The 17,000-nt window shown below is 43.8% G+C and overlaps 2 protein-coding genes and 1 pseudogene across 6 annotated transcripts in view; 1 reads left to right on the top strand and 2 right to left on the bottom strand.

The window, feature by feature from the left end:
• TXNL4B (thioredoxin like 4B) overlaps positions 1-17,000 on the bottom strand; it is a 45,565-nt gene that overhangs the window by 25,636 nt on the left and 2,929 nt on the right. For 4 of the 5 annotated variants that reach the window (XR_007410984.1, XR_007410985.1, XM_025426709.3 and 1 more), the window contains exons 2-3: positions 16,659-16,827; positions 14,891-15,042 (exon numbers count right to left, since the gene is read on the bottom strand). Coding sequence is in view for 3 of the 5 variants with exons in the window: in XM_025426709.3 (XP_025282494.1) it covers positions 14,891-15,042; positions 16,659-16,790 (284 nt within the window). In the remaining 2 variants the exon portion in view is untranslated. Of the gene's footprint in view, positions 1-11,115; positions 12,693-14,890; positions 15,043-16,658; positions 16,828-17,000 lie in introns of those variants that run through there. The other variant, XM_025426710.3, reaches the window with a different exon arrangement.
• Positions 668-4,192, bottom strand: LOC112646590 (60S ribosomal protein L13a-like; annotated as a pseudogene).
• On the top strand, positions 4,188-8,982 carry LOC112646588 (haptoglobin). Its single transcript, XM_025426708.3, has 5 exons — positions 4,188-4,266; positions 5,527-5,609; positions 5,922-6,023; positions 7,009-7,083; positions 8,074-8,982. Exons 1-5 carry the CDS (start codon positions 4,262-4,264, stop codon positions 8,850-8,852), a joined length of 1,044 nt encoding a protein of 347 aa, XP_025282493.1. The 5' UTR covers positions 4,188-4,261; the 3' UTR covers positions 8,853-8,982.

Genomic DNA, 17,000 nt, shown 5'->3' on the forward strand with positions numbered 1-17,000 from the left:
CACTGAGCCATCCAGGCGTCCCTATATTTAGCTTTTTGAGGAACCATCATACTGTCTTCAGTAGAGACTATTCCATTTTACATGGTACTATGGGAGTTCCAACTTCTTCATACTCTTGCCAACATCTATTTTATATATGTTTTATTTTAATTTTTAAAAGCAATCTCTATACCCAACATGGGGCTCGAACCCAGAACTCTGAGATCGAGAGCCACATGGCCTACAGACTGAGCCAGCCAGTGCCCCTTATATATATATTTTAAATATCTATATCTATATCTATCTATCTATCTATCTATCTATCTATCTATCTATCTATCTATCTATCTATCAAGTTTTTTTAGTTGTAGGCTCCTAGTAGGTGTGAGGTGGCATCCTGTGGTTTTTGACTTTGAGCACCTTTTCATGTGCTTATTGGCCATTTGTATTGTCTTTGGAAAAATGTCTATTCAGATCATTTGCTTGTGTTTTAATTGGATTGTTTGTTGTTGTTTTAGGAGTTCTTTATATATTCTGGATGTTAAGTTGTTATCAGAGATAATGATTTATAGATATTTTATCCCCTTCATAGATTGTCTTTCACTTTCTTGATACTGTCTTTTGATGCACATTAGTTTTTAATTTTGATGGATCCCAATTTATCTATTTTTGTTGTTGTTACTTGTGATTTTGGTGTTATACAGGGGAATCCATTTCCTTTTTTTTTTTTTTAAGGATTTTTTATTATTTATTTAAATACACAGAGAGGAGAGAGAGAGAGAGAGAGGCAGAGACACAGGCAGAGGGAGAAGCCGACTCCATGCAGGGAGCCTGATGTGGGACTAGATCCCGGGTCTCCAGGATCACACCCTGGGCTGAAGGTGGCGCTAAACCGCTGAGCCACCTAGGGCTGCCCGTCTGTTTTTTTTTTTCTTTAAAAATAATTTATTAGTTTTGGATTACAAAGTACAGGGAAAGCACAAAGGCAGTTCCTGTGACTCCTTGGCTGTTACTTCCCGGACAATGCATCTGGAACTACCTCTGTACACCAGGCTTGGCGCCCATAATCTAACACCATAACAGCTGCAGAGTATAGCGCCTGACTGTGGGTGGCAAAGTTTAAATACACCCCATTCACAATGCAGGGCTCCCCTCCATTTTCCAGATCTCTCTTGCAAACTGTGAAATGCCACTAGAACTCTCAGGAATGAACTCTTAGAGGGTTGTTTTTTTTTTTTTTTTTTTTTTTTTTAACTTTTTAGAAGAGCTTTTTTTAACAGTAGTGACTAAGGCCCTGTGTTCCCAGCGTTATAAGCCCCAGGCTGCCTGGGGCATGGGGACAGCAGTCCCTGGGAGTCCTCCATATCCTAGGCGGCGATGGAGGAAGGGCAGGCCAGGCCAAGCATGAGGAATAAACAGTCCATTTTATTGGGCTCAGATCAGGAGTCCGTGGGTCCTTTTTTTTTTTTTTTTTTTTTTTTTTTAGGAGTCCATGGGTCTTGAGGACCTCCATGTATTTGTTGATTTTCTTCTCCACCTTCTTTTTGACCCATTTCCGTAGCCTCATGAACTGCTTCTTCTTCCAGTAACGGATCTTGGCCTTCTCTGTCCTCTTCTCCTCCAGGGTGGCTGTTACTGCCTGGTACTTCCAGCCGACCTTGTGAGCCAGGCACCCCAGGTAAGCAAACTTTCATGTAGGCTTCAGGTGTACCACCTTGGGGGCAGCAGGAACCATAGTCCACTTTTTCTTGTCATAGGGTGGTGGGATCCCACCAAACACCTTGAGGCAGTCCAGGGCAGCCAGGCCTCGCTTGGTCTTGTGGGGCAGCACACCTCGCACTGTTCCCCAAAAGATGCAGCTGGGTGCTTGGGAGTGGTAGGGGCCACAGGATGGGTTGGTGTTCATCTGCTTGCGGAGGAAGGGGCAGGTCCTGGTGCTCAGTGGCTGAGGCATTTCCTGGCCACCTGGTGGCCCCTGTGGCCAAACAGGTACTTCTGGGCAGGAGGGTTGTAGTTGTGTGCTGTGAGGGCATCAACATTTCTGGCAATTTCCACAGAAACAAGTTGAAGTACCTTCCTTCCTCATTCTCAGCTGTATAATACAGATGGTCCTGGACTAATGATACTTTGACTTAAGAATCCCCCCCCTCCCTTTTTAAAGTATAGTTGACATACATTATATTAGTTTCAGGTATATAACATGAGTCCACATTTATATGCAGTATGAAATGCTCATCATAATTGTAGTTACCATCTGTCACCATACAAAGTTATTCCAGTATTATTGAGCATATTCTCTATGCTGTACATTACATCCTCATGACTTATTAATTTTATAACTGGAAGTTTGTACCTCTCAATCCCATCACCTATTTCACCCATCTCCTCACCGCTGACTTATGACTTTTTTGACTTTATAATGGTGGGAAGCAATATGCATTCAGTAGAAACTATACTTTGAATTTTGTTTTTTTCCCAGACTAGTGATTATGCAGGATTTTCTCTTGTGATGATGGCAGCTGCAGCAAGCCACAGCTCCCAGGCAGCTACGTGATCATGACGGTAAACAATCAATACACTTAATCATTCTTTACCCACATAAGCATTTTGTTTTTTATTTTCAGTATAGTATTCAATAAATTACATGAGATATTCAGCACATTATAAAATAGACTTCGTGTGAGATAATTTTGCCCAACTATAGGCTGATGTAATTGTTCTGAGCACATTTAAGGTAGGCCAGGGTAAACTATGATGTTTGGTAAGTTAGGTGTATTAAATGAATTTTTGACTTACAATATTTTCAACTTAAGCTCATTTATTAGGATGCAGCCCCATTACAAGCTGAGGAAGATCTGTATTCCATCATACAAAGATATCACATTATTTAGCCATTCCCCTATTAAAAGTTTTTTTTGAGTGTTGTTGACACATAATGTTAATTTCAGGTGGACAACATAGTGATTCAACATCTCTATACAATATGCAGTGCTCACCACAAGCAGCTACCATGTTACCATATAACATTAGTACATTATCATTGACTATATTTTTTATGCTGTACCTTATATTCCCATGACTTATTCTTTCCATACTGGAAGTTGTATCTCATTCTCCCCCTCACTCATTTTGCCCATCTTCTCCCTCCCCAGCCATAAGTTTGTTCTCAGTATTTATAGGTCTGATTCTGCTTTTGGCTTGTCTGTAGTCTATTGATGGACATCAGCTCCACCATGAATATCCCAAAGTGATTCTTTTGTACATTCTAACTTAAGAACCGCTGACCTTTTGTTTAATGAACAAAGCAGGATTTTATTGAGTTGCTATTAAATATCAGTTGAATAGTACTTGAGATACAGAAGTGGAGATATTTGACTTAAGTGTAATGATTTTTCCCACCTGCTATTTGGATTAATTACCGGAATATATTTGGGGCACCTGGGTGGTGCAGCTGGTTGAGTGTTCAACTCTTGGTTTTGGTTCAGGTCACGATCTCAGGGTTGTGAGATTGAGCGCCATGATAGGCTCTGCAAACAGTGAAGAGTTTACTTGAGACTTTCTCTCCCTCTGCCTCTGCCCCACACCCCTTAAATAAATAAATATTAAAAAAATAATTACTGGATTATAATACAATGAGAACCACTGCCATGGAGTATGGTTTGCATCAGCCTACACGATAGCTTTAACCATTTTGTGTGATTTCTTACAAAGAGCTATCAGAGAAGATGCAATAAATACATTTTACTGATTTCACGTTGTAAAAATTTTAAGCAATAAGGAGATGTCAACATTGGGTGGGGAAAATGATTGTGAAAAGGAAATGATTTCTTTAGAGAGCCCTGTCTCAGCCAGGTTGTAGAAGCATCTATAATAGGTTTAAAATAACGCAAAGGGCAGCTTTGTTTTCAGCACTGAAAACTCTCCAGAACAAAGAGACACAGATTGATGCTTCTCCCCCCCGCCACCCCCCTGCGTCCTGTACAGTGGCTGATTTCGGGAAACACTTTGGCAGCTACGTGGGTCATAGCGTGGCCAGGCTTCTTTGGGGTTTGTAAAGAAATACTAGGAGAAACTCAAGTGTGAAGCAAGAGCTCAACTCTTAACAGGGATGTTGTTTGTGGCTCTGTTACTGGAAAATGCTATGACCTTATTAACAAGGTCAAAGTTGTGTAGACACAGGAATTACAAAATCAAGAAGGGGGTGGAGTGAGATATTGGAGGCATAAAAGCATCTACAGGTGTCTCCCACAGCACTGCTCTTCCAGAGGCAGACAAACCAAAGATGAGGTGAGTTTTGCTGCTTTCCCCTTGTCCATAGATTACTTCTTCCTTCTCTGTCTACGTCGTTTACCTACAGGACAGCGCAGGTAGAGGGGAAACCAAAGAAGAGATGCAGAACAAAAACAGAAATAGGGCAAATGAGTTAAATCCTAATGAATTAAGGGGTTTCATGTGTTAAATCTTCTGCTTTTCTGCATCCATAGAATGTGACTTACTCTAAGAGGTATCTTTTTCCTCAAGGTTACAAATTTTTCATCTTTGCAGGAGATGCCTGCTAGCAGCTCTCATAGTAGGCTTTTTGGCAATCTAAATATGTTTATTAGTAGATTAAAAAAATGTGTGGGACCATTAGTAACACATTTGAGTGACCCAACTAAGGCACTGAGATTTTATCAAAACAACAAAAATTTTTTTTGAAATGTTGAAGTCACAAGACTACCAACTTAACATAACCAAGCAATCTCTGTATAGCTGGTCTCTGGTGAGTGTGGCCTGTGCATTGATGCCTGTGTCCACAGTCATGCGTCCAGGAGGCCAGTTATATTCCTGGTAAACTTTTTGGCATTTTGGGGTCTCCTGAAGGCAAAATATCGTAGAATAGTAAGAAAACCATGGTAAGTGTTTTACATTCTGTATGTTTAGAACATCTTATCATGGAAAAATTTAAAAAGTACAGAGAATAGCATAAGAAATCCCTATTTTCCATCTTCAAGCTATCCGCATTTTATTAGCAAGGGTGCATGAGGGAGGCTTCTTTTTGCAGGAGAGCTCACATATTATTAGCAATCTTTTAAAAAATATTTTGACAGAGAGAAAAGAGAGCACATGTAGGCAGAGCGGCAATCAGAGGGAGAGGGAGAAGCAGGCCCTCCACTGAGCAGAGAGCCCAGTATGGTGCTCAATCCCAGGACCCAGGGATCATGATCCGAGCCAAAGGCAGATGCTCGACCAACTGAGGCACCCAGGAGCCCCTATTATTAGTAATTTAATGTTTCCTAAACGCCACCAGAAATTGAGGGCCATGTATCTGTGTGCCTTCCTATATTGGTGGTTCCTCTCTGAAGCTAATGTAGAATTCCCAGCAGCACAGAGCATGCTGGAACTTGGGTGTACTGGGAAGCTGTACAAGGGTGTATGTGGGTGGTGGTGGTGGGCAACTTTTTGTCCTAACACTTTCATATAGCTTCTTCTCTGGCTGCCTAATGGGAGGGTGTGTGTGTGTGAAGTAGGGAGACCAATTGTGCACTCCTTGTCTTCTCTCCGCAGAGCCCTGGGAGCTGTCATTGCCCTCCTGCTCTGGGGGCAGCTTTTCGCAGAGGACACTGGCAGTGAGGCCACAAATAATACAGGTCAGTCTTCGGGTTTGGGTGGGAGCCTCACATCCCAGCACTGCTGCGTCTCATTTGGACCCTATCAGATCTACATCCTCTCTTTGGGAAGAGCCAGTACCTCCTTCTTGTCATAATCTCTGGTATTTCAGGCCAGTGAAGAACACTGGGGAACCAGGCAGGAAAAAGGGGAGATGGCCTTCCCTTTGGCTTCCATTTGAGGTGGAGGAGGGGTAGTGGTTCAGAGCAGCTTCTTCTCCACTGACTTTTCATGGGTCTCTGGGATCAGTTTTTGAATGTCAACCACCTCTTCCTGTGACTTTTTCTTTGCAGAGGTCAGCCTCCCAAAGCCCCCAGTGATCGAAAATGGCTACGTAGAGCACATGATTCGCTACCAGTGTAAGCCTTTCTACAAACTGCACACTGAAGGAGATGGTAAGCGCTGGCCAAGTGTCCCTGCACCCTCCCCCACCCCGGCCTTTGCATGATGAGTGTGGCCAGGGGTGATGGGCCATGAAGCTTACATGTTCTTCTTAGAACCAGGAGTAGTAGATTCTAGTACAGGTTTTGGCACCAGTAATTGTGGCCTTTTGGGTAAATTCACTTAGCCTAGACAAACAAAGTGTTGTGGAAGGGGTGGTGGGTTGGGGGATGGGGTAACTGGGTGATGGGCAATGAGGAGGACACTTGATGAGATGACACTGGGTGTTATACTATATGTTGGCAAATTGAATTTAAATAACAAAAAACTATAATGTTAGCACAGTCCTTGGAACACAGTAAATGTCTAATAAAATATATTAATCCAATGGAAAAAAATTCGCTTAGCCTCAGTTTTTGTCCTTTGTTAAGGGGGAGGTGATGCCATGTAGCCTTACTCATCCCAGAGTGAGATCTACATTTCCAAAAACAGATGTGGTAAAGGAACTGAGGGTGGTGCCAGTGATGACGACAGGTGGCTCCGATCTAGTACTATGTTCCCTGCACTGTTCTAAGTGCATTACATTTATTTGCTCACTTTGTTCTCACAACGCCCCTCTGAAGAGATACTGTTGTTATTCTCATTTTGCCGATGAGAACGCCCCTCTGAAGAGATACTGTTGTTATTCTCATTTTGCCGATGAGGAAGCCGAGGCACGGAGAGGCTGAATGACATGTTCAAGTTCAGGGGGCTTGTAGAGGGAGAGCAAGAATCTGAACCCTGATTCTTACTCAGTACTGTGTCACCAAAGCCCCAGATCCATCCTGCTGGGCTTCACTGGCACCCCCAGCACTTAGCTTCTAGAGCAGAGCTTGTTCCTCCCTCCTCTTCTCTGCCTCTTCCTTCCATCTCTCTTTAATTCTCTTTCAACACCTTCTTTCCTCATGCTAGGTCCAGATTCAATTTCTCTTTTGACTCATTTCTTTCCTTTTGTTTCAGGAGTGTACACCTTGAACAGTGAGAAGCATTGGACAAACAAGGCAGTTGGAGAGAAACTTCCTGAATGTGAAGCAGGTAGGAAGAAGCCAGGGGCCCTGGGGAGCCAACCAAAGGTGGGTGTTGAGAGTCTACTGCGTGTGCAGGCATCTTGATCGAAACATCCTGGAGGCACATCTTTACTGACTGAGCACCCAGATGGAGGGCCAGAGAGAACCATAAATGGTCAGCCAGGCTGTTGAGTGCACATCTAGGTGATGAGTTCCCAATAAAGTTCACTAAGGATCTTGCTCCTTTGGGCCTTCGGGGTATTGGCAGAATCCGCTGTCTATAAGCCCTCCAGGGCCAGGAGGCCCTATACGTACACGTAAGCTGTCCAGGGAGCCCAGAGTCAAGTAAAGCACACTCCAGGAAGAATGCGTTGTGGGAGGACAGTGCAAAACCCAATCCACAGAGGTGTGATGCAAGCTGGAGAGGGGCTAGAACTTCTGTTTCTTGTTATTAGGAAGAGACGTTCTTTCCCTTTCCCTCCTGGACAAGAGGATTTTGCCTGCCCTCTTGTGCCATTAGTGGCGCAGAACTATTCACCTGCTTTATATTAACTGCAACATCTGAAATCGGGAGTTCCAGCCAATGCTACAACAGATCACTCCTTATTCAGAGAGAATGAATTATTATAGTTTCTCATCCTTACGGTGAATTTCCAGAATGTGGAATGTCCATTCCAGAATGTCCAGCTGTGGACATGTCTATTTGTGATAACTTATTTAAACACACATACGGTTCTTTAGTCAGCTTTTGAAAATATCAGCATTACTTGTTTTTTTTTTTTTTTCATGAGTTAGGAAAGCAGGAAATAAAACTGTGTCTTAGTGATGTATGCAACTTTATAAAAAAAGAACCGTTTTAAACCATGGAAATGACAGGAGCAGGTGATAAAGGCAAGGCATGTCAATACTTCTAGCTGTGCAGAAATTACGACAGTTTAGACAGTAGCAACTGCCAACACTGTCCCTCTCTTTCCCACACTGGAGACTCACATTTCTGCTCCTGACCTTTTCTTGACAGTATGTGGAAAGCCCAAGAACCCAGTGGATCAGGTGCAGAGGATCATGGGTGGATCAGTGGATGCCAAAGGCAGCTTTCCCTGGCAGGCTAAGATGGTCTCCCACCATAATCTCACCTCAGGGGCCACACTGATCAATGAACAATGGCTGCTGACTACAGCTAAAAATCTCTTCCTGGGCCATAAGGATGATGCAAAAGCAAACGACATTGCCCCTACTTTAAAACTCTATGTGGGGAAAAATCAGCTTGTGGAGGTTGAAAAGGTGGTCCTACACCCTGACTACTCCAAGGTAGATATCGGGCTCATCAAACTCAAACAGAAGGTGCCCATTGATGAGAGAGTAATGCCCATCTGTCTACCTTCAAAAGATTATGCAGAAGTGGGGCGTATAGGCTACGTGTCTGGCTGGGGACGAAATTCCAACTTCAATTTTACTGAGCTACTGAAGTATGTCATGCTGCCTGTGGCTGATCAAGACAAGTGTGTGCAGCACTACGAAGGCAGCACGGTGCCTGAAAAGAAGTCACCGAAGAGCCCTGTCGGGGTACAGCCCATTCTGAATGAGCACACCTTCTGTGCCGGCATGTCCAAGTTTCAGGAAGACACTTGTTACGGTGACGCTGGCAGTGCCTTTGCTGTTCACGACCAGGACGAAGACACCTGGTATGCGGCCGGGATCCTGAGCTTTGATAAGAGCTGTACTGTGGCCGAGTACGGGGTGTACGTGAAGGTGCCCTCCGTTCTGGCCTGGGTGCAGGAAACCATCGCTGGCAACTAATGCTGACAGGCTGGCAGCCTCTGCCTAAGAGCAAGACTTCACTCTGGGAGGAAAAACTGCATGGGAGTGGAGGGGGTAGAACACGGTGTGAAGCATGCTGAGTCGATCAATAAAGGGCTTTCTTGAGTCATTTCTGTGCTGTTTTTAGCCTCCGGCCGTGTTTATTGTCTCATGTGTGGTACAGCAACAGCTTAGTGGGAGAGCGGTGTATACTGGGAGTGTGGCAGAAAGCACCCCACGCTAACTGGAAATCCCTGAGGGGACATGAAACCGTCCCATGCTGGGGTCGTACTCGGTGACCGAGTTCTACCAAATGGCAGGCCTCAGAAAAGTCACCATTTCCCTTGCTTCACACAAGGAAACAGACTTGGAGAAGTGATTTGCTAGAGGCCACAGCACCGTGAGGCAGCGTGACTGGGTTGACTGCGAGCCCGGGCCTGTCCGAGCGTGACCCCCAGCTCTCTGCACGGCCTCCCCTTGCTCTCTGCACTGAGTGAGGGGGCATGCAGACGGAGGGGGAAGATGCCAGCTCAGCACGGGACAAAAACAGGGGTTCTGACGTGGGCAGCATTGTAGCATTTGTGCTCCAGCACACCGGCACTTAGAAGACAGATGAGATAGGGTAAAGGCAGCATTCTGGACTTGCTGGGCCAGACTGTAGCATCTGCCAAGTGTCTTCAGTTCCCTGCCATTAGTGTCCAGTTTCCTTCCCAAGGGGCTTGAGCCGGATCATCTCCAACATCCCTACCAACATTCTGGAACCTGGTGAAGAGTTACAGGTCCCTTCCTCAATAGGGTGTGCTTTCCCCGGGTGGAAGAAACCTGTCCCTTACCGGGAGCCAAATGCAAGCCATCTGAGTCTTCCCCTTCACAAAGACAGGGTATTGCTCTTAAGGGTCTCCCAGAACAGTTTCAGAACCCTTGTCAACAGGAAGCTCTTCTTCTAACTTCTTCCACTCTTTCTGGCTATTCAAGCCTTTAGAACACTGATGTTTCATCAAGGTACCTCTTTGTCAGATGCAAAGATGGCCTCTCCAGCTCACTGGTACAAAATGCCCTATGTCTGTGTTCTTGCACCGGGTCTGCCCTGCATGGTGAGGCTGTCCTTGTACCCACTCTCCAGAGCCATCCATGCTTTTCACAGGTCAGAACTAGCGGGCCAATGGAGATCTTACACCTGTGCTCTAACACCTGGGAAAGAGCGAATAGCCAGAAACTGACATATACTAGACACGTACATGGATGCCTCTCAGAATACAGTTAGGCCCTTTTCTTCTGGTACAGTCTTTAGCACTAAATTTTCTTTTTTTAAAAAGATATTATTTATTTATTAATGAGAGACACAGAGTCAGAGATAGAGGCAGAGGGAGAAGCAGGCTCCATGCAGGGAGCCTGATGTGGGTCTTGATCCTGGGTCTTCAGGATCACGACCTGAGCTGAGAGCAGGTGCTCAACCACTGAGCTACTCAGATGCCCCCCACACTAAATTTTCTTGAAGAAAAAAAAATCACGTTGTTTTTTTTTTTTTTTAAGATTTTATTTATTTATTCATGAGAGACACAGAGAGAGGCAGAGACACAGGCAGAGGGAGAAGCAGGCTCCATGCAAGAAACCAATGCAGGACTTGATCCCGTGACTCCAGGATCATGCCCTGGGCCAAAGGCAAGCGCTAAACCGCTGAGCCACCCAGGGATCCCCTCACTGTGCTTTTCTTGAAGAATTATCTGCTTGCATTAAGTGGCTTCTGGCCACTGTTCAGGAGGAAAGTACTAAGAGGAAGCCTTTGGCATTTCTTCCATTCACTCATCTTCTCTGGCTTCCTCCACAGCAGCACCTCCTGGCCTCCTGGTCTTGAGGGACATGGAACTGCACATAGCTCTCAGGGCGGTTCTGCGGTCTCCCCTCTTGGTGCCCTCCCCTAACATGCACATAGAAACCTCCTACTGTCCTCCCAGGTGCAGGCACTGTGTCCTCTATGAAGCCCTTTCCCGCTTAGGAACCATCTGTGTTTATGGAGCACCTAGCCCAGGGCAGGGCATTCAGTACGCACTCAGTCGGCACTTGTGGAATGGAAAGCAACCGAGAGAGGAACAAAAACACAAATCAGGACTTCAGAGAAACACTCCCCAGAGACCTCGGGGGGAGCGGAGATAGGAGAATTTTATGCACACCAGTCCTGAGTTTTTGCTGGGATCTGCGCACTTAGCCCATGTCTGATGCTGTGTGATTTAGGATCTGATAGAAAGTCCAACACACAGTGACATGACAGGCCATGAAAGTATTTTATTCTTTCACAGGGGTCTGGGGGGGAAAACAGGTCTGGAGTTCAGTCAGTAGCTCAATTACATCATCAGGGATCCAGGTTCTTACTGTTGTTCTCACACAGACTTTTCATCCCAGTGCTGGTCCTCCCGGTCCTAGGATGGCTGTTGTAGTCCCATGAATCAGGATAACCAGAGCAGCAAGAGGTGGTGGAGGAAGGGTTTGGTTCTGCCCTCTTCCTGGAGTGGCTCTCTCCTTTCATCGGTGAAGAACACAAAGGCCCCCAGCAGCCTTCCTTCTGGTCACCTTTTCCTGCAGACCAGGCTTGCAAAGGAAGCCACCTGGTCAAGGGGGAATGCACTTGCAGTGACAGTGCTGGCCTGCATGGAACTGGGCTTCTGTTGGCTCTGCGACCAGCAGCTGCCAAGCAGGTGGATGCTGCCTGGGGCCCACTGCCCTCCAGCTCTGAATCTATTCTCTTGTTCTAGAAGACCAGGATCCATAGGCTCTGTGGGGTTTTGAGAGAAGCAATGACTTGCCCGAGTGGTGGCAGGTTATGCCAGGGATGCTGGAAGAACAATTCTTCATAAAGTTATTAAAAGAGGCAAATACCATAGAGATAATATTTCTTTCTAACAACTCTGACATCTCTTTCCAGTATTGAGTCCTTGGAGTAAAATTCTCTGCCTCAGAGAGAGGCAGAACTCTGACTTCTGGGAAAAACCTGCTTCTACTTACGACAGGTAGTTAATTTTTTGTTTAGCTCAAATTGGGTGCTGGATGATAAAGGTTCCAGGTCTTATTTCTTGGGTAATTTAATAACATAAAAACTAGTAAAATGAGCAAACCAGGATAGTTATAAAAGTCTAAGCCAGAAAGCTTCCAAAATAAAACAAATTTGCCCACTCTCAGTAGAGAATCATTTTTCCAAAAGACCCCAGCTACCAGGGACTGGAGATGGGAGAGTATGAGATAAATCTGAGTGGGTGAGGGTAAGGGTGTGCGCGTACATCTAGGGTATAAAATAAGTATTTCTGTTCTTATGGCAACTGATTTTCTATTTTACTTATGTATCAAATAAACACAGTTAAACTGTACTAGCCAATGGTTAGAAGGATTCTGTTATTATCTTAGGGAATAAAGAGAAGAACGATATAAATCATGCTGGGAAAATTGACCACAGCTGTCTTGACTGCTCTGAGGTCTGCAAGGAGTAGACACTTAAGCATCCCTGCTCATCACGGCATCAGCAAGGTCTTCTACTTGGGGGTGGAGTTTTTTCTATCCAAGTTGGACCTCTTCTCTGCTGGGATGCTGAACACACTTCGGAAGGACTCCAGGAAAACAGCAGAGCTAGATTCAGGTACTGCTTCAAGATGTGCCTTTTTCTTCAATTTTGAGTAGCGAATGTGCTAAATGTCTTGATAGAGAAGGTCATATTTGGGAATATTCTTGGGATCAATAGGACTTTGGACAATAAGTTTTCCCCTCATTGCTCCTCGATAGATTACTTCAATCAAATCTATGAAGTCCTGCTTGGTTTTGAAACTTCCCACAAACTTAGTGTGATCTGGAGACCTAGAGAGCACAGAAGAAAACAATGCTGCTCAGAACTTTTGGTGATTACTCACTGCAGACCTCCGGGATAAACAAAATGAATCGCAGCTCTGTTACTTTCTTCTTGTTGGGGAGACTTAAGACATAAAGCCTGATGCTGATTTCTCTGTTTGCAATTACTGGGCCCATCTGATACAGGACTAACACTAGTGCTGTCGGCCACTGGGGTGGCACGTGAGCCCTATCATGTGAAGAGCCTCCACTTCACAATCTATTTTAATCACTTCTTAGCTCCTTATCCAGTAGAATTCCCTGGATGCTTGCGTGGGCATAGTCTGTGGCTGCTGCTGTTGGCTATACCGTGTAAAGCCCATTAACTGGTCGTCCTCTTGGTAGTTCCCCTCACTTAAATTTTTGAGTGGTGGGTATGAAATATTATTTTTAATTTTTTTTATTATTTCTAACTTTAAGTATGTTAATTGTAGAAATTTTTCAGAAAAAAAAAAATTACCAGTGAGGTCAGAGACTGCATTTTGGTACATGTCCTTCCAATCTGTGTCTGTCTCTATATGCAGATGCATTTCTTTTTTCAAAATCAGGGGAATTATATCATGCAAACCATTTTGTAATATGCTTTTCCAACTAACATATAACCTATTTCTTTCAAAGTCATTAAACTTGTATCTACAACATTATATGAAATTGATATCTAGTATTCCTCTGTGGACTTCTATGTTCTTTCTATGTATTTGCTAAATAATGGTGGGATGAATATTCATACAGCCAATTTTGCCCACTTTCATGATTATTTTCCTTCAGAGAAATTCCTGGAAATGCAATTACTGGGTTAAAAATTTTAATTTTTTAAAAAAAGATTTTATTCATTTATTCATGAGAGACACAGAGAGAGAGAGGCAGAGACATAGAGACCAGGCAGACGGAGAAGCAAGCTCCACGCAGGGAGCCTGACTCAGGACTCGATCCCGGGTCTCCAGGATCATGCCCTGGGCCAAAGATGGCGCTAAACTGCTGAGCCACTTGGGCTGCCCTAATTTTTTTTTTAAGAGAGTACAAGAGTGGGGGAGGGGCTGAGGGAAAGGGTCAACCAGATTTGGTGCTGAGCACGGAGCCTGACAGAGGGCTCAATCCCACAACCCCGAGACCATGACCTGAGCCAAAATCAAAGGTCGGATGCCTCAATCAAAAGAGCCACCCTCCCCCCCAAAAAAAGCCACCCAGGTGCCCCCAAAATTTTACTTATTTTTCAGGTGGTAAATAGTGTCATAAATCACCTTTTAAAAAGACTGCACCGGGATCCCTGGGTGGCGCAGCGGTTTGGCGCCTGCCTTTGGCCCAGGGCGCGATCCTGGAGACCCGGGATCGAATCCCACGTCAGGCTCCCGGTGCATGGAGCCTGCTTCTCCCTCTGCCTGTGTCTCTGCCTCTCTCTCTCTCTCTGTGACTATCATAAATAAATAAAATTAAAAAAAAAAAAATAAAAATAAAAATAAAAAGACTGCACCAAAATAATACCTATATCAACTATATCCTAGGAAAATAAATAGCTTTAAAATATTAAAACAGGTAATATTTAATTTTCAAAAAGATAATAACAAAACATGTACACAGATCTAGACAATTGGACCTCACCCACAGTAAGAAACAGTAAGGACTATGGACACACTGAAAATACATGTTAAGTATTAGGATGCTGACTGGATGCAGTGGAGAGTGTTATAGATTTTACGGTGCTTATTCTTGACAGAATTGTCTGAAGAATGACTTTAAAACTTTCTGAGTGGCAGAAGACAGGATAGTTGGCCAGAAAGAAGCATGTCTTCATTTCCTGGAACACTTCTTTTACAAATGCAGTCAACCAGTCCCAAAAGTTTAAGTACAGTGACATATCTGGTTTTAAATGAAATTCCTGGAAACTTTTTAAAAAGCTGTTCTGTATTTTCTACACTGAAGGATGGTTAGTGCTCCGCAAACTGCACAGTTCTTTCATCCTTTAGTAGGAAGTTAACACTGGCCATTCCTACTAGAAATACTCTTTTTTGCACCAAAGTTTCACCTAACAAATGAGTAGGCCAGTGGAGGAAACAGAACCAATATAAAGCTCATGAAGCCACCATCCCAGGCAGGGAGGTGAGTTACTGGAACTACTTGGGTAAAAGAAACTCCCACTGTTATAATAACTTCAAGTCAATCTAACTTACCCATAATCCACTTTCATATGCTGCCCATTGAAGAAAAACACAGTAGATGGAATATAACTGATGTCAAAATAGTGTGTGTAAACAGGAGTTTGGTCCACATCTACCAGATATATAGCAGCCATTTTACTCAGGTCAGGAGAAGTTTTAGAAAGCTGCAAATAGAGAGAGATATGTAGGTCACAATACAAGAGGCAGCTAAGGTTTCTTCTGTGAAACGTTTTGCTGGAATATTGTTTGAAAACAATTTCTGGGGCAAGAATCTCTCCTGACTTTCATGTTAGACACAGTATAACCTTACCATTCAGAGTCTGAGTCTCTGTTGGTAGATTTGTGAGAGGGCCCTGGGTAAACTGTGTAAATACATTTCTCCCTTTTCAAGAAAAATCTGGTTTGGGTTGTAAAAAGTTTTTATAAGTATTTTGTGGATTTATAAAATCCATGTTATTTTATTTTTAAGATTTTATTTATTTATTCATGAGAGACACACATAGAGAGAGAGGCAGAGACACAGGCAGAGGGAGAAGCAGGCTCCACGCAGGGATCCTGATGTGGGACTCGATCCCGGGTCTCCAGGATCACACCCTGGGCTGAAGGCGGCGCTAAACCGCTGAGCCACCCAGGCTGCCCATAAAATCCATGTTCACTTATACAAAAACAACTCAGAAGTATGTACCGTACACTAAAATTCCCTCAAATCTCTTTCTTTCCAATCCCCCATAAATAATAATAATAAAAATAGTGAAGACTTGCATGGCAGTTATTATGTGCTGAGCGTCCTAAGTGCTTTGCATGTGTTAACTCATTTAATCGTTACAACATTCCTATGTGGTTATTATAGTCCCCATTTCTTAGATGAAGAAACTGAGGTAATCTGTCTCCAGTCACAGAGCTAGTAAGCAGTACAGCTAGGACTTGAACTTGGTAACCTGGCTTCAGTCTATACTCTCGGCTCTGTGATATTCCCTCCCCTCTACAGCTGAGGGCATAAACCTCTGGCCCTTTCCCCCTCAGGTTAACACAATGCATACTCATTTTTAATCACAGTAATTAAGATTATTATCTTAAAAATTGAAAAAAATTAAATAGTAATAAAGATTCTTATACTGGATCCACATTGTGGGTGGTGGCAATAGAAATGGTGGGAAGAAGTCTTAGTTCTGGAGTAAGTCCCTAATAAACAGATGAGAATATACCCATTCTGTCTCAGGCCCCCTCTCTACTCATTAGAGTAGGAAAATATGTTAGAAGTCAGAGATTATCATCAGGCACACACTGGGGGCAATACACTAGGAAAGCTTATCTGCAGGCAGAGAAAACGAAGTTCATACCCCAGCTCTGCAGGTAAGTTGTTCTGTCCTGTGGGTAGGCACCTGACCTCCCTGGCATTCATCCATCTACCGTGGGAACAGTAATTATCCTACTATTGTGAGCAGCGAGCAAGATAAGGTTCACAGATGCTTATTAATAGGATTTCTGGTCCTCCACTGCCTTGTTGGTGAAACTGAACTTGGATAGCTGCTGGTGGGGAAGGACATCTCGGACAGACTTAGCACAGTCGCAGATTTGGGGGCTCAGCTCAGGGCAGGCACACGATTCACTCCTGGTGAAAGTGTGCCAACTAATGAAAAGCTGTATCCTTGGGCCCGGCCACTCCCTTCCATGCACTCTGTTTTTTTTTTTTTTTTTTTTTTCCCATGCACTCTGTTGATGGTGAAGTAAGAATATATGGATTTTTAATAAAAACCATTTATTGAAAAAATTCACTTACTATATCATCTAGCTGCAGACAGACAGGATCCTCATCTCTCCCAAACCTGAGGACCAACACCTTCTCTGCCGTACTTTTTATTGCTTGGTCTACTTCTTTTTTGCTATTTAGCTTGGGCAACAGGAAGCTCATCTTGAAATAATCCAAATATTAATCCTCGCTGTCAGTCCTGAAATAGTCGCAATATTTAAAGACAGATTAAGCGCATGAGTTCTAATTTTAAGAAAATTTAATTTTTGCAATGCGTAATATACGTACATTCTATCCCCAGAGGAACAAGTGGTTTCATACACAGTATCAAAAAAGGAAAAGGAAAACACTAAATGTGCAAACTGGTGGCAA

The sequence above is a fragment of the Canis lupus genome, chromosome 5, assembly GCF_003254725.2.
Source record: "Canis lupus dingo isolate Sandy chromosome 5, ASM325472v2, whole genome shotgun sequence".
NCBI classification, from domain to species: domain Eukaryota; kingdom Metazoa; phylum Chordata; class Mammalia; order Carnivora; family Canidae; genus Canis; species Canis lupus.